This window comes from Patella vulgata, chromosome 8 (assembly GCF_932274485.2).
Source record: "Patella vulgata chromosome 8, xgPatVulg1.2, whole genome shotgun sequence".
NCBI classification, from domain to species: Eukaryota; Metazoa; Mollusca; class Gastropoda; family Patellidae; genus Patella; species Patella vulgata.
The window spans coordinates 37,764,536-37,790,713 of record NC_065886.2 but is presented as its reverse complement, the minus strand read 5'-3'; the positions used below and the strand labels follow the sequence as shown (position 1 = coordinate 37,790,713).

Below are 26,178 nucleotides of genomic sequence, written 5' to 3'. Positions count from 1 at the left end.
TAGATTATGATTATTCTTGCATTTCCCAGTATATGTTTCTAATCTAATATTAGATTGTAATCACACTTAGGTATCACCGCATAATCTCATGTTGATTAGATTGTAATTGCACTTGGATATCACAGTGTAGGACTGTAACCTGATATTAATTATATTGTAATTGCAGTAGGATATCACCACATCGTATTGTAATCTAATTTTAGTTAGATTGTAATTGTACTTGGGGATATCACTATATAGAATCTTGCACTTTAAGTTGGGTTTAAAAGTGGCAGTTGCAACACCTGTAAAGGTGGTATGAGTGTAGTCAGAGGCAACCCTTAATCCAAAACTATTTAATTTTATATGCACACTCCTTCCTTATTTCCGAAGCTTCCTTTTGGTCATGATTTCCTATTTCCTATGTAGTCAATGAACATCAGACTGACCCTTCCCATTAACACCCCATTTACATTGAGTTTTACAAAAAAAACCACAAAAGTAGCTGTATAGTCAACCTTAGTTGAAAACTGCTGTTATTTATTTATCTTTTATATGGATTTATAAAGAATCACTGATATTTTGTATAAAGACCAATAATTTATTTTTTGAAAATTATTTAATTACAAATATTGTAAATATGTAGGATATATTGATAATAAACACAGTCACATCTGTTTGTTGGTTTTTGGTTCTCTGATTAGTAAAACTGGTGCTTAACCTTTGGGGGCTAAATTACATGTATTTGGTGGGTGGTTCTTAATTTATTTGTACTGCCTGGGAAGAAATAATGGGGCCTAGTTGTTCAATTTGACTATATACTGCTTGACTATATACTGTTGTTATTGTAGTATATAGTCAAATAGTAGTAAGAAGTTTTATTTTAATCCCTTCAAGTGCCTGTGGCGTCGCCTTCTCTAACAAGAAGATGAGTAGGCTTAGGGTCCAGTTAGATATTGTCAGAAAAAAAAGAGCCTTATCTTATTACAGGATTTGAACGAACCTGATTTTAAATGTACATGTATACAGGTACCCAAATCTAGATACACCCCTGATCAGAAATTGGTGATATGTCTACCTTATGTAAAATAAATTGTCTCGAATAACTAAACTAAACATTTCACTCACACCGTCTTTAAACAGGAAATTGTTTTCATAACATTAAATCTGTGTTGTTCTTTTGCAAAGAAAGAGCCGCGGTGCCCAGTGCTCATTAATTTTGCATCAACGTTTCGTGGCCTGAGGGGTTAAAATCTGCCTCATATCATGTTGGGTATGTAAACCTGTTCCTTCACAAGATGAACATAAGTCATAGTCCGGACAAACACAACACTTAAACCTTACACCATAGACCTTGCCTTCACACCCATCACATAGAACGTTAGGATGAAGCACGCCGCGATCTTCTGGTTTCTGTGACGTCACAGGTACAACTATGAAATATAATAAAACAATTTAGTGAAAGATTATGATTTGTCTTGTGTGTTTTAAATTCATATTCTTTAGACATTCTTGCCACTGTGTAGTAACTATAAAATGAAATTAAAACAATTAAGTGAAAGATTATTGTTTGCCTTATTATTCATATTCTTTGGACACCCTTGCTTCTGTGGAGTCAACGTAGAATTACAAACAATTAGTTGGCGAAACATTCTGATTCTTACTGCCTGTTTGAAATTCCTAGGTATTCTTTTAGGTTGAAATGATATCTTGAAAATTGTTATGGCTGATACGAAGCACTTTCAAAGAGATGCGTTTTTTCCCCCACTGCTTGTGTATGCTTAGCGGTCAGTATCACAACTGGGCGGCTCTGATAGAATGATCTGAGATTTAACGTCTTGTCAAAACAATGCTACGGTCATTTTGAGACCAACGTTTCTGGGTAACGTGTGTAATGAAAGGGAGAAGAATTCTGCCCAGATAACGCCACCTCCGTCTATTCATCTACGAATTGCACATTAAAAGTAACCTTTCCGTGCATGCCAATTTGTTGAGCCTACACCGGCGGACAGCAGCTGCTATATTCCGCCCATGTTTCTCTTGCAGTACTTGAATCTCCTGGGCTCGAATCTGAAAAGTTAACTCTTCAGCTTTTAAGCGCCCCACCCTCTCCGGGACATACGTGGTAAATGTGTCTAAATTTTCGTATAGGACTGACAACCGACGCCTGGTGTACAATTAGGTAGTATTATACAGTTCCATTTTACAGACACGTGGACAAGTTATTACTAGAAATGTATACCTGTACGCAGAAACTGAGCCATCATATCTGACTGAACCTGCGACACCATATCCGATTGTATCAAATGGAGTAGCTGGATAGATGAAGTTGAATCAGTCCTCTCTTCTGGTTCATTCTCGGTAGTATCATGAGCATCTGGTCCGTCTGTCTCCAGTTCAGTAGACTCACCACTTCCTGAGTCATCACTTGGTGTTAGGCCTATTAGCTTCCCTAGTTGTTCCGATAGGTCGTCGCTATCTATCTCACCTTCTTCAAAATTTGGACAATCTATATCTGGTATGATAAAACTCCCACCTGTATAATCTTCGATCTGCTGTCTTATAATAGGAGTGGTGTCAAGAATTTCTTGAACCATGGAATTCTCCACACGGGTCGTCGCGTTCTCAAGATCTTCCAGCTTAGTGCCTAAGTCTTCCAAGTCAACCAGCGCACCGTTTAACGCCAACGTTTTTTCAGTACATTGTTCTCTTATCTTCGTTTTCAGTTCTTCCCCCGCACCCTTGAGAACGTGGTAAATTTTGTCTACCTGCTGATCGACCTTGTTACACTCTGCCTCCGAGGAATCGACTAACTGCGACATGGCACTTATTACTAAACCTTTATTCTCGTTGATTTGTACAATGTTTTGTCCAATGGTGCTCTTCATTTGTTGCAGTTCCAGTCGAAATGGATCAGCAAGATCTTCAACATTTGTTAACACATGGCCTTGATGACCAGTTATGAAACATTTGTAACAAAGTGTAAGATTACAATCTTTACAATATAAATCTTTGTCTTTCTTGTGTTGTGGACACACAGATGCGGCTGCTTGTAATTCTTCTTCTTTCGTATGTTGTTGACTTTGAGAATCATCTGCCGAATTTCCCATCTGTACATTGGCTGGGAAAGCTTTAACTCCGTCTGAAGGGAGTGTAATATTCTGACGGCATGTCGGGCAAGGGAATATCCCGTTTTTAACAACTTTAGCCACATAACCAAACAGACAATATTCACAAAAGGTGTGGCAACAATCGATCGTTTTGGGTTTAGTAAAATCATCCAAACAGATTCCGCAACAATTGACCCCGGAAGTGATACTGGAAGTTGACATTTTTGCAGGTTGAAGCTGGTGATTCTTAAACTTAAGTTAGGCCTATATCTAATTTGAGCTGTTACAATACAGTACTTTAATTCACAACTTCCATGATGAACATGTAAACACATGTAGTCTGTAGCTTTAGTCTTGTGGATTCTTCTAAAGGGGTAGGTTCTTGATTCTTGACTATAAGTGCCAAGTTTCAACTTCGTCATCTAAAATAAACAATGAATAGACCTAATACACTTAACAAGTTTCAAACTTGTAGATTGTCGGGGATCGGTTTTTAATTCCTGACTTAATTAAGTGCCAAGTTTCACCTTCGTTATCAAAAACCTTAAACCTAACCCTGGACCTAGCCCCATCCCCCACAATCCCGTCAACAATCACGTGCACTAACCTTATTTACACCTCAGTGACCTTGACTATATATGAAGATGGCCTAAAGAAATAGATCTAGCCAAATTATACAAGTACACAGATTGACCTCGATATTTCGTCGACTATATGTGCAATACATACCGACAAACCGCCGGGGTTTATAACCCTATTCCAATTGTTGATTTATGCCTTTGGTGAAGATCACAATAGCCTACAGTATACAGTTGATAATTTGTATGGGTAAACACTTATATCGGGTTGGGGGAAAATGTGGAGCGCAACACCGTCAGCGACGAGAGAGCGAAATGGAGTTTATATAACGTTCACCCGAGACAATTAACCAAGTAATTTCGGGACTAAAATATGGTATAATCTTATTTTAATTATTTGCTTGCGAGTAGGGGTTTTAAGCAGTGGACGGGAGAAAACCGATGAGGTTGACAGCCAACCCCACTCTTTGTAAAGCTTGGGATCACTTGACTCAATGACAGACCCTGAGATCTAAAGCGCACTCGTCAGACCACTAGACCACCCAACTCCACACATCTACGGCGAAAGGTAACACGAAAGGCCGAGCACCCTCCTTTTTACTTAGGAAATGTATGTCTTAGCATGAAACTTTATGAGTCACATTTCCTAATGCACAAATCAGAGTTAAACTAAAATTAAACAATTCATTATTCAATTTTGCTTCGTGAAACGGCCCCCAGCTGGAATAGAAGATTTCCAGCCCTGCGGAACCCCAATATACCTAATCTAACTTGATTAAAATACTTACAGACTGATCAACAAGGCCCCATTTCAGCACTTGGAAATAAGGACTGCAACTAACAACAAAAGAAGGTACTTTGACACCTTGTTGAAATATTTCCGTCTTATTATCTTTGTACATAGTCATGTAACATCTATAAATAGATTTGGTTTTACCCGCTGATAATTCTTGGGGAATCACTCACAATACTTATAATACAACGATAACTGTCTATACATCGTGCAGATACAATATTACGGCAAGAAGTCCTAGCTATGTGGATGGTGAACTTCCCACATAAATGAAAAGTGGTATCAGGTGTTCTAGAAAAATTGAAATGAAATAGGGTTTCGGGTCTTACGTTTCTGTACCGTCCTGTTTTAAGATGCATCATGTAAGATATAAATAAAGAGCTTAAACGGTTCTCGCTATAAGTTAAACAATAAATAATGAAAAGAGAATATAATGTTGAAAATTTCAGTCAATTTATTTCATTCTGAGCTGAGTTGTGGCCGTTTGAAGAACACTGTAGTCTCGAATGTCATTGCTACCGTTGTTACGATAATAAACAAAATTATCCATTTTTAAATTAAATTATTAACTGGCAATCGTGTTTAAATCCATTGAAAAACAAAACCATCCGATGATCTAGAGAGTTGATTGTGCACTTGGCATGTGAATAAATGCCCCATTAATGATTTATATAACATTTGAGGCCAAACGAAACATCCGTATTAGGCAGATACATGTTAATGAGGGATATTTTGCCAGAATAGCAGTGTTATGTCTTATTCTTGTTTAACGTAATGCCAATGGTATACGAGACCTAGGTTCATCGTTTCTTCCGAAAGCCTAGACACTTTTCTTTGTCAGGCCCCCCAAATCCTATACTACCCATAAAGTAAGAAGTTGGCTTGCTAACCTGGAGGTCCCGGGTTCGATCGGTGCAGAACAGTAGGACGTTAAACCCCATTTCATTTCCACCGACAATGGGTACGTCTAGGCTGAATAATTCGGGAAACTTTCTCAAACAATATGGTCGGGAAGGCGTCGGGTGGGGAGGGTTGGGTGGCACATTTCCTTTCGTGGGCTTGCGCTGATCTTAAAAGTTTGATAGGGTTAGTGGAGTGGGGGGGGGGGGGTATTACCCACTACACATGTTTTATTTTATAACATTTGATTGCAGACCGAGATACAGCCAATTCTGGAGTTTTATTCAATTTTACATCTGTTATAGACGAAGTCAAACCTATGAGATTCTTTGTGTCCACAAATAATAATGCGGAGTGAAGTAAGTTGTTCGTCCTCAAGTTTTATTCAATTTATCTTCTATGTAGACGAAATCAAATCTGTGAGATCCCTTGTGTCCATAGATAATAATATAAAAAGTGCAAGTAAAGCGTCTTTAGCACAACGTGCGGCACCATAGTCAAGAATTCGCTGAGCAATAGGATAGGCTTATAATATACTGTGGCGTTAAATGGGAGTCTTTTACTAGGAAAGCAAATCAGGCTGTAGGAGATAAAGAGGGAAATTAAAAAAAATTACATGTTTGCTTACGGGATCACAGAAATAGCAAATGCTGATTAAAATTTTATAAATTCGACCCAAATCCTAACATCTCGTATTTCTTCAAACCTGGGGTGGGGTACATAAACCAAAGTTAATGAAACGATATTATTATGTACATTTGTTCAAAAGCACGACACAAAGGTTAGCCTGGTACACCGAGAATATCTGCGTACGTCTGCTTAATGATTAGTCAGTTGTTTTCAGCTTAGCCAATCAAATGTGATTTTTGGGTCTGGAAATGCCACGTTATTAAGAAACACAATAATTTGATAAAGTCAGACACCGTTATTCTCACAGTGTTCGATGCAATGCAAGATCCATATTCGATTCCAAACAGAAGCTTACTTAGCAATCATCTTGTTTTATTCCAAGACCACAAATCTTCTGAATCTCGTTTAAAAATTCAACCAAAAAGAATTGGTTTTCAAAATGATACCATTTTTTTCTTTTAGAATTATTGGACCAAAACACAGTCCAAAATGGTGTTAAGACTCTTGTTGGCCGAGTCCCAAATTTGACTATTTATTGATATTGAGTTTACAATATCCATATTTGTTCCATTTTATATTCTAATCAAAAAGATAAAACAATATATATTCATTTACACGTGTGATTTATTGGATATGTGGGAAACTAGCAAAACAGCCATAAGAAACCATGGTATAAATTTGATAAAACCTTTAAATTATCTCCTTAAAATTAACAGGGTGGTGTAATCGTAACCATTTTAATACATAATTTCAACAACTTTGTCTTATGAAAAACATTTATAGTCTGATCCAAATTCAAAATAATTGTTTTTACCATTTCATTTAATTAATCAATTTCAAATTAACCAATTTCAAATAATTAACCGATTTCAAATAATTAACCTATTTCAAATAATTAACACATTTCAAATAAGTAAGCAATTTAAAAAAAAAAAATAACTAATTTGAAATAAGTAAACAATTTAAATTAATTAACCAATTTCAAATAACTGACATTATTTTTAGATTTTGTTTTGAAATCCTGGTTTAAAGAATACTTGATATCAAAAACAATTAAGGTTACATATAATTAAGCACTAAAGATATATAAATCAGAGCCCTACAATAAAATAAGTTGATAAATAAGGGCAATCGTCATTGGTTGGTCTTTCTTTTAATGGTTCTTTTGGTTGCTTTAAGCCATGTGACCTCCATCTCTACGATCAGGTCTAATAGAATCCAGAGCCTGACTGATATCTCCTCCTTTTGCTTCCAGTAGATGAGTCAACCAGCCAGATTCATTGTCAAATCCCATTGACAGCATCTGATCTATAGCTCCAGCAATTCTTGGATCTGTAAAAAGCAACGTAATAAAGTAAATATAACAATAAACCGTAGGCCTGTTAGCCAAAGTCACTTCAGTACAAGACATTCTAAATAAAACTATACCGACATTTCACTCGATACTCTAAAGACATTGTTTTAGGGGACTTCAGATCAACCTAACAATCAAAAACTACTCATCTCGACATTTAATTGATTGCCTTATCAAGGTCAACTATATTATTATGCCGCCATCAATGGCCCACAACTTGCATTTCTTGTAAATATATTTAAGTATTTAATGGAGTGATCAACGGAATATTTGGAATGAAAATAAAATCTAATATTAATCAGTTTGTATACATGCGTAATCCACACGAGACCATATCTATCATCAGTGTATTAATTCACATTGTTTCAGAGTCAGATTGGAAGACGAATCGACACTATTTAAGCAAGCAACTTATCAATCTGATCTACCAAGAAACTTTACTATCAAGTGGAGCACAAATTAATTTGCAGGTAGTATAAAGTGGATTTTTAGCATCCACTGAACACATGGAATTCTTTTGGACCTTACATAGGGGTAATACACTATTTCAAGTCGATATGCAAATGCTGTGAGAAGACGACCCTACTTCTTGTCTAGTACGGTTGTAGGATCGAATAGGGTGATTAAAGCTTTAAATACACACCAGAATGTCTTGCCACCTGTTTGGGTTTTGGAGCTGTAGTCGTAGCAGCTGGTGTTGTTGATCCGGTAGTGGTCGGGGGAATGACTGGAGCAGATCCACCAATAATAGTGATGGTTGTCTGATTGGACAGGTCACTGGTTGGTGGGATCACTGATCCATTCTTGTCCAATACCATCCATTCAGTGTCTCTTTCCGGGCTTAAATCGCCAGTCGTCTACAAAAAAATAGATTATAAAATATTCAACCATATCAAAGTATATCAGGGGTTAGCTATATAACATGCAGTAGCTGGTATCAATTCTCCATGAACACATTAACAGTTTCTCTTAACCCTTATTCCGTAGCAATTAGATTAAAAGTCACAAAACTGTTCGGGTTTTATTTTCTTCCCATAAAGATAATTTTAAGAATTTAGAAGTTGAATAAGAATACCAGTAACACAAGAGATTACCAATTAAATTCTCTAAATATGAATTTAAAACTACAAATCTCAACTCACCTTCTCCTTTGTTTGTTGGTTCTCGTCACTTGAGGTTTGGTTTTGGTTGAAAGTTTGACCCTCAGCGGATTCATCAGAACTTTCTCCACTTTCAGTATTCGGTTGATGTCCAGTTCCAGAGAAGACTTGGCATCCAGGTTTACCATTTCCTTTACAAACCTTTCCACGTCTAATTGTGGCCCCTGGGAAACGATTGAATCCATGACAGCCTGGGAATAGATGATGGCCAAAAGCTCCGTTTGGTCCATGGTGTCCATGTGGTCCGTATCCATGAAGGTCATGAACTCCGTGACGACCGCATCTACCCGGGAAACGTTTACCTTTTCCACGATGACCTGTTTCAAAGGTTACGTCGATTCCTGTAATACAAGACCAAAAGTTGAAGCTTCTGATAAATTAACAAATCATAAGTATGCCCACCACTTGAAGGGTAAGTAAACAGTACAGTAAATAAGACCTTAGGAGTTAGGGTAAGCTTATATTTTAAGGCCACATAAATAAAAAAAAATTCTCAGACGTAGATTTTGTTTTTCCGTTTTTATTTCGTCAAATGATCACTGAGCTAAATGGGGGCGGGGGGGGGGGGGGGTAAAATAAGAGCGTGATAAATTTCATCACTGGCCTTAAGTGGCCTTATGATTTACAAGGGCGCATAATAGATCTCTCAGCATTCACACCGACCAATTAAATGCCTGTAAACTGGCCCTGTTGAACTCACCAAAATGATCCCAATATTCTTCTTCTTCGGGTGTGTCTTCTTCCTTGCCTTCATCTTGAGTTGTCTCCCATGGTTCTTTAGCTGGGCCTACAGCTGTTTTTTCTGTCTCTGTTACAAATCGACATTCCTCTGAGTGTTTGCCGTCTTTAGTTCCAAAACGACATTCCCCCGAGTGGTTGTGGTTATTCTTTCCCTGACATCTCGCAGGGTGTTGGTCGTCGATAGTTCCAAAAAGACATTCCTCGGGGTGTTTGCTGTTGGTTCCAGAATGACATCCCTTGGGGTGTTTGTCATCGGTTCCAAAATAACACCCCTCGGGGTGTTTGCTCTGCCCTTGACATCCGTCGGGGTGTTTGCCATCAATAGTATCAAAACCACATCCCTCGGTGTACCTGCCGTCGGTTCCAAAAAGACATCCCTCCTCGGTGTATTTGCCGTCGGTTCCAAAAAGACATCCCTCGGGGTGTTTGCTGTCGGTTCCAAAATGACATCGATTGGGGCGTTTGCCATCGGTTTCAAAAAGACATCCCTCGGGGTGTTTGCCATCGGTTCCAAAAAGACATCCCTTGGGGTGTTTGCTGTCGGTTCCAAAATGACATCCTTTGGGGTGTTTGCCGTCGGTTCCAAAATGACATCCTTCAGGGTGTTTGCCATCGGTTCCGAAAAGACATCCCTCGGGGTTTTTGCCATCGGTTCCGAAAAGACATCCCTCGGGGGGTTTGCCATCGGTTCCAAAAAGACATCCTTCGGGGTGATTGCCATCAGTTCCAAAAAGACATCCCTCGGGCTGTTTACCGTTGGTTCCAAAAAGGCATCCCTCAGGGTGTTTGCCATCGGTTCCAAAAAGACATCCTTCGGGGTGTTTGCCATCGGTTCCAAAAAGACATCCCTCGGGGTGGTTTTTCTTCCCTAGAGTTCCCTTAGGGTGTTTACCGTCGATTCCAAAAAGACATCTCTCAGGGTGTTTGCCATCGGTCCCAAAAAGACAACTCTCGGGGTGTTTACCGTTGGTTCCAAAAAGGCATCCCTCGGGGTGTTTGCCATCGGCCCCAAAATGACATCCCTTGGGGTGTTTGCCGTCGGTTCCAAAATGACATCCCTCAGGGTGTTTGCCGTCGGTTCCAAAAAGACATCCCTCGGGGTGTTTGCCATCGGTTCCAAAAAGACATCCCTTGGGGTGTTTGCTGTCGGTTTCAAAATGACATCCTTTGGGGTGTTTGCCGTCGGTCCCAAAATGACATCCCTCGGGTTGTTCGCCATCGGTTCCAAAAAGACATCCTTCAAGGTGTTTGCCATCGGTTCCGAAAAGACATCCCTCGGGGTGTTTGCCATCGGTTCCGAAAAGACACCCCTCGGGGGGCTTTTTTGTCCCTCGAGATCCCTTAGGGTGTTTACCATCGGTTCCAAAAAGACATCCCTCGGGGTGTTTGCCATCGTTTCCAAAAAGACACCCCTCAGGATGTTTGCTATACCAGTTTTTCATAAATCTTCTCATCCATCGACGGAAGTGTGGTTGGGGTACGAAGGGCTGTAAAATTGGGTGAAAAGAAGTCTTTTTAGCATTCAATTTTATATAATATTTTAAAATCCATTTTATTCAGTTTGAATAAAGCAATTTTAAAGATAGGACAAAATATTACCACAAATCATGAATATTAAAATATTTATACAATGTCTTTTGAAACTCAATTAATGCATTAAACTAATCAAGAGTTTTAAAAAACTTAAGTATCATCGAATCACTAAAACCTTTCCGAAATATAATAACAGGCGGAACAGACTTATTTGAAAATATCGAAGGCAATTTTATTTTACAAATTTAACATAATACTCCAATTGTGTTTTATAATATAAATCTTGCTTTTACTACAGACTATTAGAATATAAAATGGCGAACTATCATGATTTTTTAAAAGAAATCCTTCAGAATATATGACTTGTACTTACAATATTCTGTTGGGACTTTGGTGGAGCGATTTTCAGCATGTCATGTTCGATATGTAGACCCTTTTCTTCACAGGTGGAGCACATCTCGTAATCGGGACAGATACAGCACTTGTATCTGATACCGTAGACGGCACCATTACATCCATCACAGACAACATGGGGATGAAGTTCTCCAGATGGCTCAGGACATTCTTCTATCAGAAAAACAAAATTATGCAGTGTATGCCACAATTTGTCTTGTTTTAAATTTTTCGGTAATTCATAATAGAAAGCCAATTAAATCATTCTGCTATTTTTTCACAGCCGAGGTATTTAAATAATGTAGATTAATTAGGCAAAATATAAACACATTCTGATATTATTATTTCATCAGACATCTGCCAGATGTTTATAATATAAACTTGCCAGTCTTTTTCTCCTTTACAAAAATCTTCAATATTCCATTTTCCACGTAGCTTAGAGCTTCCAGTAATTCTTCATCAGTTGAAAAGGCAACCAGTTCATGTTCAGGATCTGAGAAATTAAGAAAATTATGATAAATACAGATTACATACATAATTGATTTAAAATCAGAAGACTTCTTTGATTCGAGGAAAAAATAAAAGTGTTGATTTAATCAAGTTGAGGATAGCAGGACCTGGGTAAAGGTCATATAATGCCATGGAATGTAATCATTACATGTTTTGAAGTAATGATCCAGCCATGGAATATAATCATTACATGTTTTGAAGTAATGATCATGTCATGGAATATAATCATTAAATGTTTTGAAGTAATGATCATGTCATGGAATATAATCATTACATGTTTTGAAGTAATGGTCATGCCATGTCATGGAATCATTACATGTTTTGAAGTAATGGTCATGCCATGTCATGGAATCATTACATGTTTTGAAGTAATGGTCATGCCATGTCATGGAATCATTAGATGTTTTAAGGAGTGGTCATGCAATGAGTAATGTGAGAAGCATAATGGAAATTTAATTAATTAGTTCCAAAAACATTTAATGGTCAGTTACATTTGAATTACATTTTACTGCCTGTATCAGTATTTCATACTATGACGATGGTCACCCCCAATCTTCTGCATCAACGAAGTATAAATTATAAATATCTCAAACAAATCCAATTTAACAAATTAGTTAACATAACAATCCAGAAAAAAATAACTTTTTATCTAGCAGTCGTCTACTGAACATATGCATTTGCATAGTGAGCCATGTCATTCATTTTGTCATTCGTTAAATAGCTCCCCCCCACACAATCCCTTTAATGGCGGAAGAGGGGGGGGGGTCCCTCATCTTCCTGTAGCAAGTTACAACGACCGTGAGTTTTACAACATCTAGACGTTGCTACACTGCTTTCCAATTCCCGAACTTATAGCTACGTTATCTCCCTTTACCGTAGACACGTGAACAGTAGCGTCCAGAGGTTGTGACACACAAAAAAAAACAAAAAAAAACCTCAAACCAAACATGGCGACCTCCACGGAAACCTTGACAACTGGTAGACATTTTAGCTGGAAAGCTAATCGATGAATCTGATAGGCCTTTAAGTTGAGTTATTTTAATAATCGACTTTGTCATCAGTGGCCCCTCTAAATAGCCGTATAAAATATTTATTTTATTATTCTGTTTCTATGTAACGTGTAAATTTGAGCATTTTGTTCGTTGGGGTGATGAAATTGAATGTGACATTCGGGTCTAAATGACAATGACAACAAGATTTTCGCATTTTTCTCGGAGGAGGACCTTACCCCCCCCCCCTTCCTAACGAAATACCCTGCGTCCGTCACTGTGTGTCATTAGAGACTTTTGGCAAGCAGAATTTTCCCCATCCGTATCACGTATCCGTATCGTCACGTGATACGTTGCGTCAATGTAGTTTTATAGTTTTGGCAAATTATCGCGCTGCGTATAACGTATGAGTAGCTGAGTTGAGCTTAGTTCTATTACAGCATGATCACCATCAGTACCAGTCAAGTGCCTAGCCTACAAATTACTGGGGGGGGGGGGGTGAAGTCGCTCGACAATCGCTGAGCTATTAAAAAGAAATTAATGTAGGATCTTATTAAAAATCTTCGACTTCGCCTCGACAGCAATTTTTGGTTTCACTAATGTATGATTTCAGAAATTTTATACCCCCTTTACCATAGAATCACATCATTTACAGTTTTGCAAGGGGCCACCTCCCTAAATTTGGTACGTAGATCAACAGGCATTCAGACAGACAGACAGGAAAAGTATGAAAATTCCGAGTAACACTCGTCTAAAATAATGATTAAATTTCATTCTTTATTATTGTTAAAATCACATCAAATATACACCTTCATGTTTTAGGATACACATAGATTCATAAAAACGCTATGGCACAACATTTCAGCGTCTAAAAAAAGGGAAAAAGACGACGATGTTGTACACACCTTTTCCGTATGAAAGCTGATCGATGCGTGCTGCCGTATCCGTGTGCCGTGACACGTATGAGAAATACACACACATTGATGACGTCACACGCAAAACCGACACGGAGACGTGATACGGACCATGAATTTACGCTTGCCAAAAGTCTCTAATCACCCATCAGTCATCCGTTGAATACACCTGTTATTCATCTAATGGACCTTTCACTCTTTTTATCATTGATGTAGTGAGCCATTTTTATTTTGAAATTTCTCGTCATTCGTCATTTAGATTAGGAAGTCCCAATTTTGGAACTAAAGTAAAGCGGCCATTTATCAGCTACAAAGACGTCACTAAAAACGTTGAGATATTTTAATATCGATTGATTTAATAAAATTGGCTTGATTAATATCTTTAATTACAGAAAGGAAAAAAAAATCCATAACACTAGGCCGGATACCGTTGGTTTATACAACACGAACATGTATAGGGAGTTCCATATTTTGACCTAAAATGAAGCCGTTTAGCAGCTACAAGTACGTCAATAAAACGTTGAGATATTTTATTATATTATTTGGCTTGATCATTATTTTTTTTTTTTTATCTTTAATAACAGAAAGGAAATCCTAAACATTGGTGTGTGCATGGGGGGAATAGCCGACCGCCCGGTAGCCTCTACACAAACATGTATTTATAAATTGGCCTACCATTCATTCGTTTCTAACAAATAATAATACAAATATTTACCTCTCCAACAAAGATTAATATTCCCCAGGCTCAAATCCCGGAAAACTTCAGAAACTTTCTTGAGAATATATTCATAGCTTGAAGAAGCATCCACCGGTATGATGAACCGGCGAATTTCTAGACTATCGTCTGGCTTCTTCTGAAAATACGCTTTCACTGTAAGCGACATTTTATTTTCCGAAAAATGTAATAGACAGCGATCTGTTCTGGTTCGTAATCAGGTAATCTATAATGCTGTGTCGGATACAAGCGTAAAAATTATGATTCCGAGGTGGAATATTTAGCCTTTTATATTCCGAAATAATAAAATAAATGGGTCTCGTGACATAATACGGCCACTCAAAATAAGCCTGGTAAAAATGACGTAATCTTGTCCTATAATACGACCTCTGCGCTAATATAACCAGGGTCAATTAGGGATACTTCAGTGAAAATTGGAATGGGTCGACACACAATTGCATTACAATCCTTTTCTGGGTGAATATGAAAGTATTTTAAATTGAAAGCAAGAATGTTTACGGTTAAACCATCGGAATTGCTTTTTCCTACAAAACGTATTCAACCAGTTCACCCTTGAAGCACTCAATAAGTAATATCTATTTTTAGTTGTTTTAACAAACCCTGTAAATCGAGACTATTCTCGACTAGTATAATAATTATTTCTATCACAACCAGACTAAACCAGTTTGCCATAGTAGGGCATGTTGCCCTTGCGGTCCGATTCGATTTTGTGCATCTGGAAATGTGGCCTATATGATATGCACGTATAGTTGCAAGTACATACAACTAATTGGGAGAACCTCAGAGGGCTTAAATGTCCACCACGATCGTGTGCTGTTCATGTGCACCTCAGCCACAATTATATAAGGTCAAAGCATTGAAATAGATCTACAGGATCTGTATATATTATTATACATAACGGTGAAATAACGTTGAACAAACAGCCGTGCTAAGCATTGCCATCGTTTTGGCCTCCACTCTAAACCTGTACATGAAACATGCACCTAAATGAGCATTTTGTTTCATAAAGTTTTTTATCACGTTTTTCTCACCCCAGACCCTCAATCGATCCCCTGTTAAAATTCCGGGATATCTATTTTACGCTTTGAAAGTTATTTAATCTTCTAGGACTGTCTCAGAAAGGATCGAAACACTAAACCAGCGTAGAAAGACAAAAACTCACGTTTAAGTAAAAGACTTTGTGTGATCCTTTCGACTTCAAAATTGGAGGAGGAATATGGGTGAAACCAAGATCAACCAACTATGGCTGGTACTAGGTATTTGGGGCTAGGCCTACTACATTTCGGCTCATTTCATTGCATCTTCAGGTTGTCCATAGAGTTTCGCCAAAACAGTGAAGAAATGGCAATATCTGATGTAGCCTGCGCGAGCCTAAGGCAGCCTCGGTCACCTGTTAAACTTTCATCCCCATCGACTAAATGAGAAGTTGGATATGAGCCTGGGATGGTATGTTTCATTCTTGGTGTAGTTACTGATCCAAATCGTCAAGATTCTGCGCTGGTGGATCCCTCTGACGGAGGGTCCCACCCCGACAAGTTTGAAAATTACATCACCCAAGATGATATTTAGAACCCTTTCCTGTCGGGTTAAGTACAAATTGGAACCGTTGTTTGAACTGACAAAAAACAAGGTCGACATCTTGATTTTACTTATAGCAATCTCAAATGATAAAAAAGACTGCGGGAAGCTGATTCAAATCATACAATTCTTTATGGCAAAGCTTTCATGAACTCAACACTGGAAAATAGCCGTTTCGATACAGGTAGGGAATTTTAATTGGACAGTGGTTCTTCAGTGGTTAAATCGCTCACATTATGAAACATTACAAGCCCGTGACAGCATCTAAACAGTCGACAAACTAGGATAAATTCACAATGAAAACCGAAACGAATGACAGTCTTCCATTTCTTTATGTCTTTATGACTATAACTGGCAACAAATTATTTACAACTGTGTATAGGAAATCAGCTCACACTGACCGATACATTCTCTTTAATTCAAATCAAAAAATACATGCTCACCACTTTAACCAGACGCGCCACCGAGATATGTGACGAAGAAAATTTACCCGCGGAATTAGAGTATTTAAAGAACGTATTCATAAACAATAACAGTTACCACACCCAAATGGTTAATGATGTCATCACCACCACAACAGAGAATCAACAAAGCCCGGAACGCGAAATACTAACCACTCCGGTATCAGACTAACCATCCCGTTTCACGGCAAAATTTCTTACCAGATTAAAAGGTTTATGAAACAAGAAGCGCATGGGCGGCAGAACCATTCGGGATTTCTTAAAAGCTAATGGTAAAACACAACGTACCAACTCTCCACGGCCCAAAGGATGTATTATATACGAAATAACTTGCTCGTGCAACGAGAAGTATGTAGGTGAAACGAAGCGTCCACTTGACGTACGAATAAAAGAGCACAGGTCACTAGCATTCACCAATCCTTCAGCCGTAGCAGAGATTATATTATTAACAACGGACATCCTACAATTCTATGGGACCAATCAAGAACCCTTGTAGTAAATCATCACCAGACGAAAACCAGCAAACTTCTTCTTGGGCCATCAATATAAAACGTATCAAGCCCTAGTTATACTAAGGGCTTATGGCCAACGTATACATTAATTCTTATACGTTTGTTCTATTTCAGTGTTTATCCAGTTTTAGTGTCTAATAATATATATGACATATCTTGATTTTCAGTACTTATCCAGTTTTACAGTCTGATAATATATTTCTCATTTCTTCATTTTCAGTTTATTGAATTAATATATTTACAGTACCCCTCGTCCTGTTTTATAGTCTAATAATAAGTTTTATCTTTCATGATTCTCAGTTATTGAATTAGTATATTTACGGTTCCCCTTGCATCAGTGTCCACTCGTCCCCGGCACACGTTCTCTTTAAATTATTGTTTATCTGTAGCTCAATTTAATCGGTTTCCCATTAATAGTGTTAAAACATTAATCTTTATAAATAATAGGATTCCTCCCTTTTAATGTCTGTAAGAGTTTCCGCCGTGTTGGTTTAGTAAATGGTCCCCTAATCAAAGATGTTAAGTTTTAATTGTATTTGATTGTTATTTTTGTTGCATATTCTGTATATATTTGCCTACTATTCACATATCTGTATCATTTGCTTGAAATATTTAAGAAAAGATTTTTATTGACTCATCTTAAACAGGTAAACACAATATCAATATGCATTGCACATCGTCATAACATCACAACAATATTCATAAAATTTAGGTTACCGGTACAATAATTTACATACCTGTAATTAATTAAGAAATAGATAGATATCAAGGTTGTGGACCCTCTAGAGACCACAGTTTTTATCCAATTTGGATGAAACTTTAAATATATTTTTTTATCATTAAGATCTTGGTTCCTTTTGATAATTATTAACATTAGTGTTACTTTGCTCTTATTTTTTGAAAAAATTTTCACAAGTTGATTTCCTTTATTTTGTTAATGTAGAATGGTAACGAACTGCTCTTTTCATTTTCTTTGTTTTATTTGTTTCGTTTGAATTTGATTTATCTGTTTAGTTTATGATTGTTTAATTTTTGTTAATGAAGTTGATTCTTTTAAACTTCGTTTTTATTTTTGAACTCTACTTGGTGTAGGTGTTCATCAGGTAATACCTCGACTGAGTTCAATATTGAGATTAGCCGGTTGATTTGTTGGATATAAACCTTTGAATAATAGCGCCTAACAGGCAGCTGTGTTTAATTATGTTCTCCTGATTTTGATTGTTTCTGTGTGTTTGAAGTATATGTTTGTGATATGCGCTTAGAAACACTTCACGTGTAATGAAGCGCTATATAAATCGAACAATAATAATAATAATAATAATAAAGACGAGAGTATCCTCGTCAAAACGTCGTTTAGTGTTAAACAAAACTCAGTAGGCCTAATTGTGTATCCATAAAATTTTACCTTGTGTTAATATGTTCAATTACTAAATTCCAATCCAAGAAGATCTATCTAATAAGTTTATTTTCAGGCAGATATAGCAGGAAACAACGTTTGCAGAGATCTAAATTTCATAAATTTCTCCCCATACTCCACATGGTGAGCTTTTCCCACAAAATCCGGAATTCAGGTAGCCACAGATCGAGTGCCTGAGTGTGGGATTTCGGTTGTAACGACATGTACGTAGACATGTATTATGTTGGACTTCTTTCTACTTCCTGTACTCACAGACCGGAAAGTCAGGAAAACGCATCTGCTGCTCAATTAAAAAGAATTCTGGGGGAGGACCGCCATACCCCTGGAGACCGTACTTTGCAACGGGTTTTTTTTCGAGCATTTCATTTATGTCCTCTCCAAACTCACCAGGCTCTTACAGGTAATGCTAGGTTCCCACTATCACGATTCTCGCTACGATTGAAATCGTGATTTTAATGGTTTCGTAATCATGGTGTTCCTGTTAAGTCTTGTCATATATCGAGCTCGGTCGTGGCAATCGTGTTGATCGTATGGAAACGTATCTTCACGTACCAAATCTTGGACTCAAGGGACAAACCTATCGTAACGCATCGCACGACAGTTGGATCCTAGCATTAGAAACAATGAGTTCATAAATTCAGACAGCCTTCTTCTCATCTATATTCAACTTCAACCAGAAGCTTATTTATTATACACCCCGTTTCCTTCTAGGCCCATAAAACATTTCTTTTTGCTCAACTCCTAAGTTCTAATATAAATTGAAATTCGTTTTAAAATATCAATGATATTCAATATAGTATCATTATTTCCCTTTGAATATATTTTATTAGCCCAACCCAGTCCAAAATATGTGTTAAAGCTAAGAATAACTGTTGAAACTGAGCACTGTTTAAGAAAGGTTTTATGACCATACTTGTGCATTTTATATTCAGATCAAAAAGATAAAAGACAAAAATATTCATTTTGATATGATTTATTTGATATACAGGAAAATAGCAAAACAACCACAAGAAACCAGCTACACATTTGATAAAACCTTTAAAATATAACCATAAAATTAATAGAGTGGTGTAATTTTAACTATTTTAATACCCTAAAACAATTCACCCAATTTCAACCATTTTAATACAAGTGTTCATTAATTATTATTCTAAAACAAATCCCTTATTTCAATCATTTTAATATAGGTGTTAAGAAAGTATTTCTCTTAAATTCCCTAATTTCTACCATTTTAACTAATGAAACAATACAATATTTATAGCTTGATGCAATTTTAAAACAATAGTGGTTTTAAATTTTAACATAAGTAGTCAAGGAAATACATTTAAATAAATTTTTAAATCAAATTACATGACTTTCTTTTTTTTAGAAATTTGTTTCAAATCCTAGTTTAAAGAATATCCAATAACAATTAAGTGTACATAAATCACCAAAAACCCTAACAAATATCAAAACAAAAATACATATGTAAGCACTAAAGATACATAAATCAGAGCCCTACAATAAAATAAGTTGATAAATAAGGGCAATCATCATTGGTTGGTCTTTCCTATAACGGTTTCTATTAGTTGCTTTAAGCCATGTGACCTCCATGTGGGGCACCTGCAGCTCTACGATCAGGTCTGATAGAATCCAGAGCCTGACTGATATCTCCTCCTTTGGCTTCCAGTAGATGAGTCAACCAGCCAGATTCATTATCAAATCCCATTGACAACATTTGATCTACAGATTCAGCAATTCTTGGATCTGTAAAAAAATAAAGTAATAAAACAATTTAAATAAGCATCCTGGGATATGTATCTCATTTACCCAGAGCTGGTCACATCTTGCTTCAATATCCCATTTCCTATCACTGAGTTAGTTTGGAAGACAAATTTACATGATTTCACAAAGCAACTTGCTGTCAAAGCTGATCTTGTACTGTACTAAGGGACAGAGAAATGGGACTAACAAATGGTTTAAGTTTATTTCAACAATTCGTTTGTGAGCAGTTGTCTTTAGTAGTGAACGGAAACAGGAGGACCAAGAGGAAACCCACAAGGCTGGACAGGCAATCCTACTTCTCTTCACCGCCCCTCCCCCTCTACTAAGTTGAAGACAGAGCGGTTGGTAGATAGTGGGGTGTTAACATCCACTGAACACAAGATCTTATTGACCTTACATATGGCTAATACATTATTTCAGTAAGCCATCTGGGAATGATAAACTTTGAAGACACTACTTCTTATCAAGTACAGTTTAAAGTCTTGAATACTTACCAGAATGTCTTGGTGCCTGAGTGGGTTTTGGAGCTGGAGCAGTTGCAGCTGGTGTTGTAGTAGTAGCCGGGGTTGGGGGAATGACTGGAGCAGATCCACCAATAATAGTGATGCTTGTCTGATTGGACAGGTCGCTGTTTGGTGGGATCACTGATCCATTCTGGTCCAATACCATCCATTCAGTGTCTCTTTCGGGGCTTGAATCGCCAGATGTCTAAAAAATCAATACAATAGTCTAAGTAACATTTAATTACATCAAAATTAGGTCAGGAATAAACTATACACAGCATACAGCAGCTAGTTTCAATTGTATAACTATATAATAACCCTGACTCTGATCAGGTCAGTGATTTCATAATATCAGAACTATTTAACTGTTCGTCGGTAACACCTGTTGAAATTTTGCTTCTTATTTCTTCAGGAAGGAGACTAATTCATAAACCCAAAGCACTAAGTTGCAGTGTTCAACAGCTATTAGTTTCAAATTTCTAAGATTTGCAATTTTAATCCGAACATCTTTCATGAGGTTAAAGTGGCTATTTATTTTAATCAAGACCTCGAAAAAATGGAGGTTAAAGAGAAAGACAAACTAGGTCATTTCAGGATTAACATGCGTTTCAATTATATTTCAATAATTCGCTTGGACGAATGACCCTGCTCCTTGTCACATTCAAGTGGGTAATCGAAACCACGCCACTTGAACCAATGACAGACTTTATGATACAACGCGCACGCTTTAACCATTTGCCCCCCTCCCCCAATTAATTTAAAACAAAATTGCTTATTATATAAAATCTGAAAACCTCAACTCACCTTCTCCTTTGTTTGCTGGTTTTCATTGGCTGTTTGTTTGTTTTCTTCACTTTGGGTTTGGTTTTGGTTCTTTGATTCACCAGAACTTTCAGTATTCAGTCTATGTCCCGTACCGGAGAAGACTGGGCATCCCTGTTTACCCTTTCCTTTACAACCTTTTCCACGTCTAACATGGGCTCCAGGGAAACCATCAAATCCAGGACAGCCAGGAGGTGGTGGTGGTGGTGGACCATGGGGTCCAGGGAAACCATGGGGTCCAGAGAAAGGGAAACCTGGTGCACCAAAGACTCCTGGGAATGGAGGATGCCCAAATGGTCCATGGGGTCCTTCTGGTCCGTGTGGGCCATGGTGTCCATGCCCATGACGACCACGTCCTCCACGACGACCACATCTACCTTGGTAAAATTTTCTCTTTCCATCATGATCTGTTTCGAAAGTTACATTGATTCCTGTAATACAAGATCAAACATTTATTCAAAAGTCCCAAGCTTCTTACAAAATAACATTAACAAATAGATCAAATCTGTATTTACGGAAGAAAACACAAATTAACTGGCTAATCTTAAGAATCTATCCACAACTTGAAGTGTATGTACAATAAATTTAGACTTAAGAGTTAGGGTAAGCTTATAGTGCTATAACCTACAGTAGTTTGAATTATACCACCTGGTCACACACAACCCCACACCTTTGCCCATGTCAGCAGGGCAAAAGACTAGAATGGTTCAAATGGAAGTCCAAATGACATGTATAAAAAAAACAAAACAAAAAAACAAGTAGGTGTACCGGTATATGAACAGGTGCTATTCAACTCACCAAAATTATCCATCATTTCTGTGATGTTGTCTCCCCATTTCTTCAAATATTCTTCTTCTGCAGTTGTTTCATCTTCTTTGCTTTCATCTTGAGTTGCCTCCCCTTCAGTACCTGTAGTTGTCTCTCCCTGTTTTTCAGCTGGAGCTCCAGTTGGCTTTTCTGTCTCCATGTTTTCCTCTGACGTTTCAGGGGACTCAGTTGCAAATCCACATCCCTCAGGGTGATTGCTATGCCAACGATTCATAAATTTTCTCATCCATCGACGGAAGTGGGGTGGTGGTACAAAAGGCTGTAAGTTAGCAGAAAAAGTCTTGTTAATATATTTATTTCAAAGACACTTAATTATTTGTTTTAATACATTTCAAAACTACAGTAGAAAAGAATGGACAAAATATTACCACAAATTTTTTATATTACTGTGTAGATTTTTACTTGTTTACGAAACCAAATTATTCTATAAAACTGATTAAGTTATAAAATCGTCAGTGTCATAGAAGTAATAAAACTTTTCATCGAAGTAATAAAACTTGTCATCGAAGTTCGTTCGTTCCTGGAGTTTTACATCCCCTTCTACCAAGGGTGATATCGTAGACAAGTCATCGAAGTAATCAAACTTTTGAAAAATATGATAAAAGCCACAGCAAATACAACCGATTTATAAAATTACATATCAAAGATTAACACACTTATACTATAGACCAAAAGCTATTTATCATGATTTTTTAAAAGAATTCTTAAGATATACATAGTATATGTACTTACAAATTTTTGTTGCGATCTTGGTGAGGTTATTTTCAGCATGTCATGTTCAGTATGTAGGCCCTTTCCTTCACAGGTGGAGCACAAGTCGTAATCGGGACAGACACAGCACTTGTATCTGATACCGTAGACGGCACCATTACATCCATCACAGACAACATGGGGATGAAGTTCCCCAGATGACTCAGGACCTTCTTCTGTAGGATGTCCTGTCATAAAAAAAAAGATATAAGTTCATTTTCATTCAAAGAATATGAATGCTGCAGGATGTTTTTGTTTGAAAATCTTCCGTAATTCATCCATGAGTAGCCAATTAATTCATTCATTTCTCTTTTTTACAGCCCAGTGTTTCACTGAATGTAAATATTGTTAATTTCACCAGAAAAAAGTTTCATCATTTGACAGATGTTTCTATGTATAAACTTACCAGTCCTTTTCTCCTTTACAAAAATCTTTAATATTCCATTTTCCACGTAGCTTAGAGCTTCCAGTAATTCTTCATCCGATGAAAAGGCAACCAGTTCATGTTCAGGATCTGAGAAATTAAGAAAAATTCTGATAAATACAGATTACAGACATAACTGATTAAAATCACCAGAACTCTTTGATTTGTGGGGAAACAAAGTGTTGATTTGCTTTGTGAAGCGGGAATCTGTCTATCATTTCAGGCACACAGATAGAGCCCAAAGTAACGTACTGTTTGCTTGCGTATAGGTGTCTTTAGCAGTGGAAGGAAACAGGAGGACCCGGAGAAAAACCACGAGGTTGGACAGGCAAGCCTACTTCTTGTCACTTACAAGTGGGGAAACAAAACCACACAACTTGACTCAATGATCGACACACCTTGTGATTAAACCTGCACGTGTTAACCATTATAGGTCCCCCCCCCCCCCCAACCTCGGGGCTATGGATTTTCAGACATAATATAAAAATATGTATACTATTTTATTTCAATTTTCATACGTATTATAAAAATATTTGTATTTTAAATTTTAAATATTGAAGAAAGTATCATTTTGATTCTTCTGAATGGTAAATAAAAACTTGAAAAAATAATGAAAATATTTACCTCTCCAACAAAGAATAAAATTCCCTCGGCTAAAATTCGGGAACACCTCCGAAACTTTCTTGAATATATAATCGTAGCTTGATGAAGCATCCACCGGTATGGTAAACCGGCGAATTTCTAGACTATCGTCTGGCTTCTTCTGAAAATACGCCTTCACGGTCAGCGACATTTTGTTTTTCTTCTTCTATAGACTATTGAAGCAGTTTGTTGACTTCTACAAAATTTTAACAATGTAATGGTTTCGGTTTCAGAATTCAAGTTGACAGCGATTTCTTCTGGTTCGTAATTGTATGATCTACAGTGCGTTGTCTGTTACAAGCGTAGAGGTTATGATACCGAAGCGAAAATTTAGCCTTTTATACTCCGAATAATAAAAATAATTGGGTCTCGTGACTATGACAGCTACTCAAATATGTTAGTAAATAATGACGCAGTTTTGTTCGATTTTACAAGCTTTGCGCAGCTTCCGCTGATACAATGAGGATCAGTTAAGGATAACTACAGTAAATATCATTTTTAAAAATATAAATAATTCGACAGATGATTATATAAACAATTTTCGTAGTGCAAATTAGTTTGATGTCAATTTAAAGCACGAATGGGGAATGTTATCACTGATATTAGATCGCAAATATTGTTTCTTACAAAATAAATTCAGTCATTTCACCCTAAAAGCGCCCAATGAATAATATCTATTAATAGTATCTCAAATAACAAACCCTATAACTCGAGGCTATTTTGGAATAGTCGCGAATATTTTCTGACGTAACATTAAAAGGAAATACCAGCTACAGCGCTCAAATTCGCTTTATCATCACAAAAATGTGTTGCGCACTTGCTTTAACCTGCGTTTTTGTAAAATTTAGAGAAAATCATTGCATAATTCCCTTTTTGCCATCGTGTCACATTTATTAAAAGAAAATGAGAAAATCCGAGAATATTTTAAAAGTTGATTTAGCCGTGGCATCGGTATATTCGATTTACCAAAATCCCCCCAACACTATAGTCCTAATCATAATTAAACAAATTTAACCCACCATTATTCAACTCAATTTCAAATCACAATAATTTATATCAATCTTTGATAATTTTCCGTTCTTTATTTATGCCAAATTGTAATTTTTTTAAAATTCAAAATCGTAGCGTTTTTGTGTCAAAATGCCCATCAAATTAAGCGATCGATTTACACGTTTACACGTAGAGAGGGGTTCACTATAGTCCGCGGGTTCACTAGTCCGCCGATATAAGAAATACTATATGGGTATATCCGAACCCTAACCCTAAAATAGATATTGGTGAACTATAATGAACCCGCACCTATACCCCATCCCTAACCAAACCCCTATATAATAGATATCGGTGGACTTTAATGAACCCGTGGACTAGTGAGCATTCCTCGAATTTTAAATGAAAAAATGCCAATCTGTCACCCCGATATAAATTATTGTGATATTAGGTGAAATAATTGTGGATTTTGAGGGGCACTTAAACATATGACAAATTGGCATAAAGAACGGTTATTATCAGAAAACAGTATAAATTATTGTAATTTGAGTTGAATAATGGCAGATTTCAGCGGATTTTCGCAAATCGTGCTACCCTTAGCTTTAGTCATTTAATTTTTAAACAATTTCTGGAATAGTCGCCAATAATATTTATTGCAACAGCCAGTCGACCTATAATGATTCAAATTCGCTTTATCACCATCACAAATAAGTAGGTTGTCAAAATCAGTTTGCCAATACGTCAAATTTGTTGAAAAAAAATTAGGAATGAGACAAAATGAAAATTTTATGGGGTTTAAAGTCCTATTTTTCTGCCCTAAATGAAAACATACTATGTGGATTCTTCCTTTTAATCCAATGAACACGTCCCTTAAATTGTTAGCCTATAAAAATTTCAAGGATATGGTCATATTTTGTCAATATGACAAATTTAAAAAAAAAATAATTGTCGATTTACCCTGATTTAAAACAGTAACATAAGGGTTGTTCGTAGATACATTGTAATCATATCTGTTAATCCTTCACGGTAATACATATATTTTAAGATACATTATGGTTTTCAAGGAAAATGCTCTCGAAAAATTCTTTGCTCTAAATTGCCTAAACCTAAGTGCTATGCCCGTCTTCATTAGCCCAGTTTGGAGCAGAACAGTAGGACGTTAAACCCCAT

The 26,178-nt window shown here is 36.9% G+C and overlaps 3 protein-coding genes across 5 annotated transcripts; all 3 read right to left on the bottom strand.

The window, feature by feature from the left end:
- Window positions 1-274: 274 nt before the first annotated feature.
- On the bottom strand, window positions 275-4,566 carry LOC126829279 (tripartite motif-containing protein 2). 3 transcript variants are annotated; one of them, XM_050559061.2, is made up of 3 exons: window positions 4,456-4,566; window positions 2,222-3,511; window positions 275-1,412 (listed from the first exon to the last, which is right to left on the bottom strand). In XM_050559061.2, the coding sequence occupies exons 2-3, from the start codon at window positions 3,309-3,311 to the stop codon at window positions 1,204-1,206; spliced, it is 1,299 nt and encodes a 432-aa protein (XP_050415018.1). In that variant the 5' UTR covers window positions 3,312-3,511; window positions 4,456-4,566; the 3' UTR covers window positions 275-1,203. The 3 variants fall into 3 exon arrangements, with proteins under 3 accessions (XP_050415018.1, XP_050415017.1, XP_050415019.1); XM_050559060.2 differs by lacking the exon at window positions 4,456-4,566 and adding an exon at window positions 3,819-3,881; XM_050559062.2 differs by lacking the exon at window positions 4,456-4,566 and adding an exon at window positions 3,697-3,791.
- Window positions 4,567-6,594: 2,028 nt separating this feature from the next.
- On the bottom strand, window positions 6,595-14,650 carry LOC126829265 (uncharacterized). The gene is made up of 7 exons (XM_050559030.2): window positions 14,300-14,650; window positions 11,557-11,664; window positions 11,152-11,345; window positions 9,205-10,732; window positions 8,487-8,845; window positions 7,988-8,201; window positions 6,595-7,322 (listed from the first exon to the last, which is right to left on the bottom strand). Exons 1-7 carry the CDS (start codon window positions 14,466-14,468, stop codon window positions 7,165-7,167), a joined length of 2,730 nt encoding a protein of 909 aa, XP_050414987.2. The 5' UTR covers window positions 14,469-14,650; the 3' UTR covers window positions 6,595-7,164.
- A 4,595-nt stretch (window positions 14,651-19,245) lies between these two features.
- On the bottom strand, window positions 19,246-24,397 carry LOC126829276 (sequestosome-1). Its single transcript, XM_050559055.2, has 7 exons — window positions 24,004-24,397; window positions 23,362-23,469; window positions 22,938-23,143; window positions 22,176-22,464; window positions 21,360-21,808; window positions 20,547-20,760; window positions 19,246-20,034 (listed from the first exon to the last, which is right to left on the bottom strand). The coding sequence occupies exons 1-7, from the start codon at window positions 24,170-24,172 to the stop codon at window positions 19,862-19,864; spliced, it is 1,608 nt and encodes a 535-aa protein (XP_050415012.2). The 5' UTR covers window positions 24,173-24,397; the 3' UTR covers window positions 19,246-19,861.
- Between the last annotated feature and the right edge of the window lie 1,781 nt (window positions 24,398-26,178).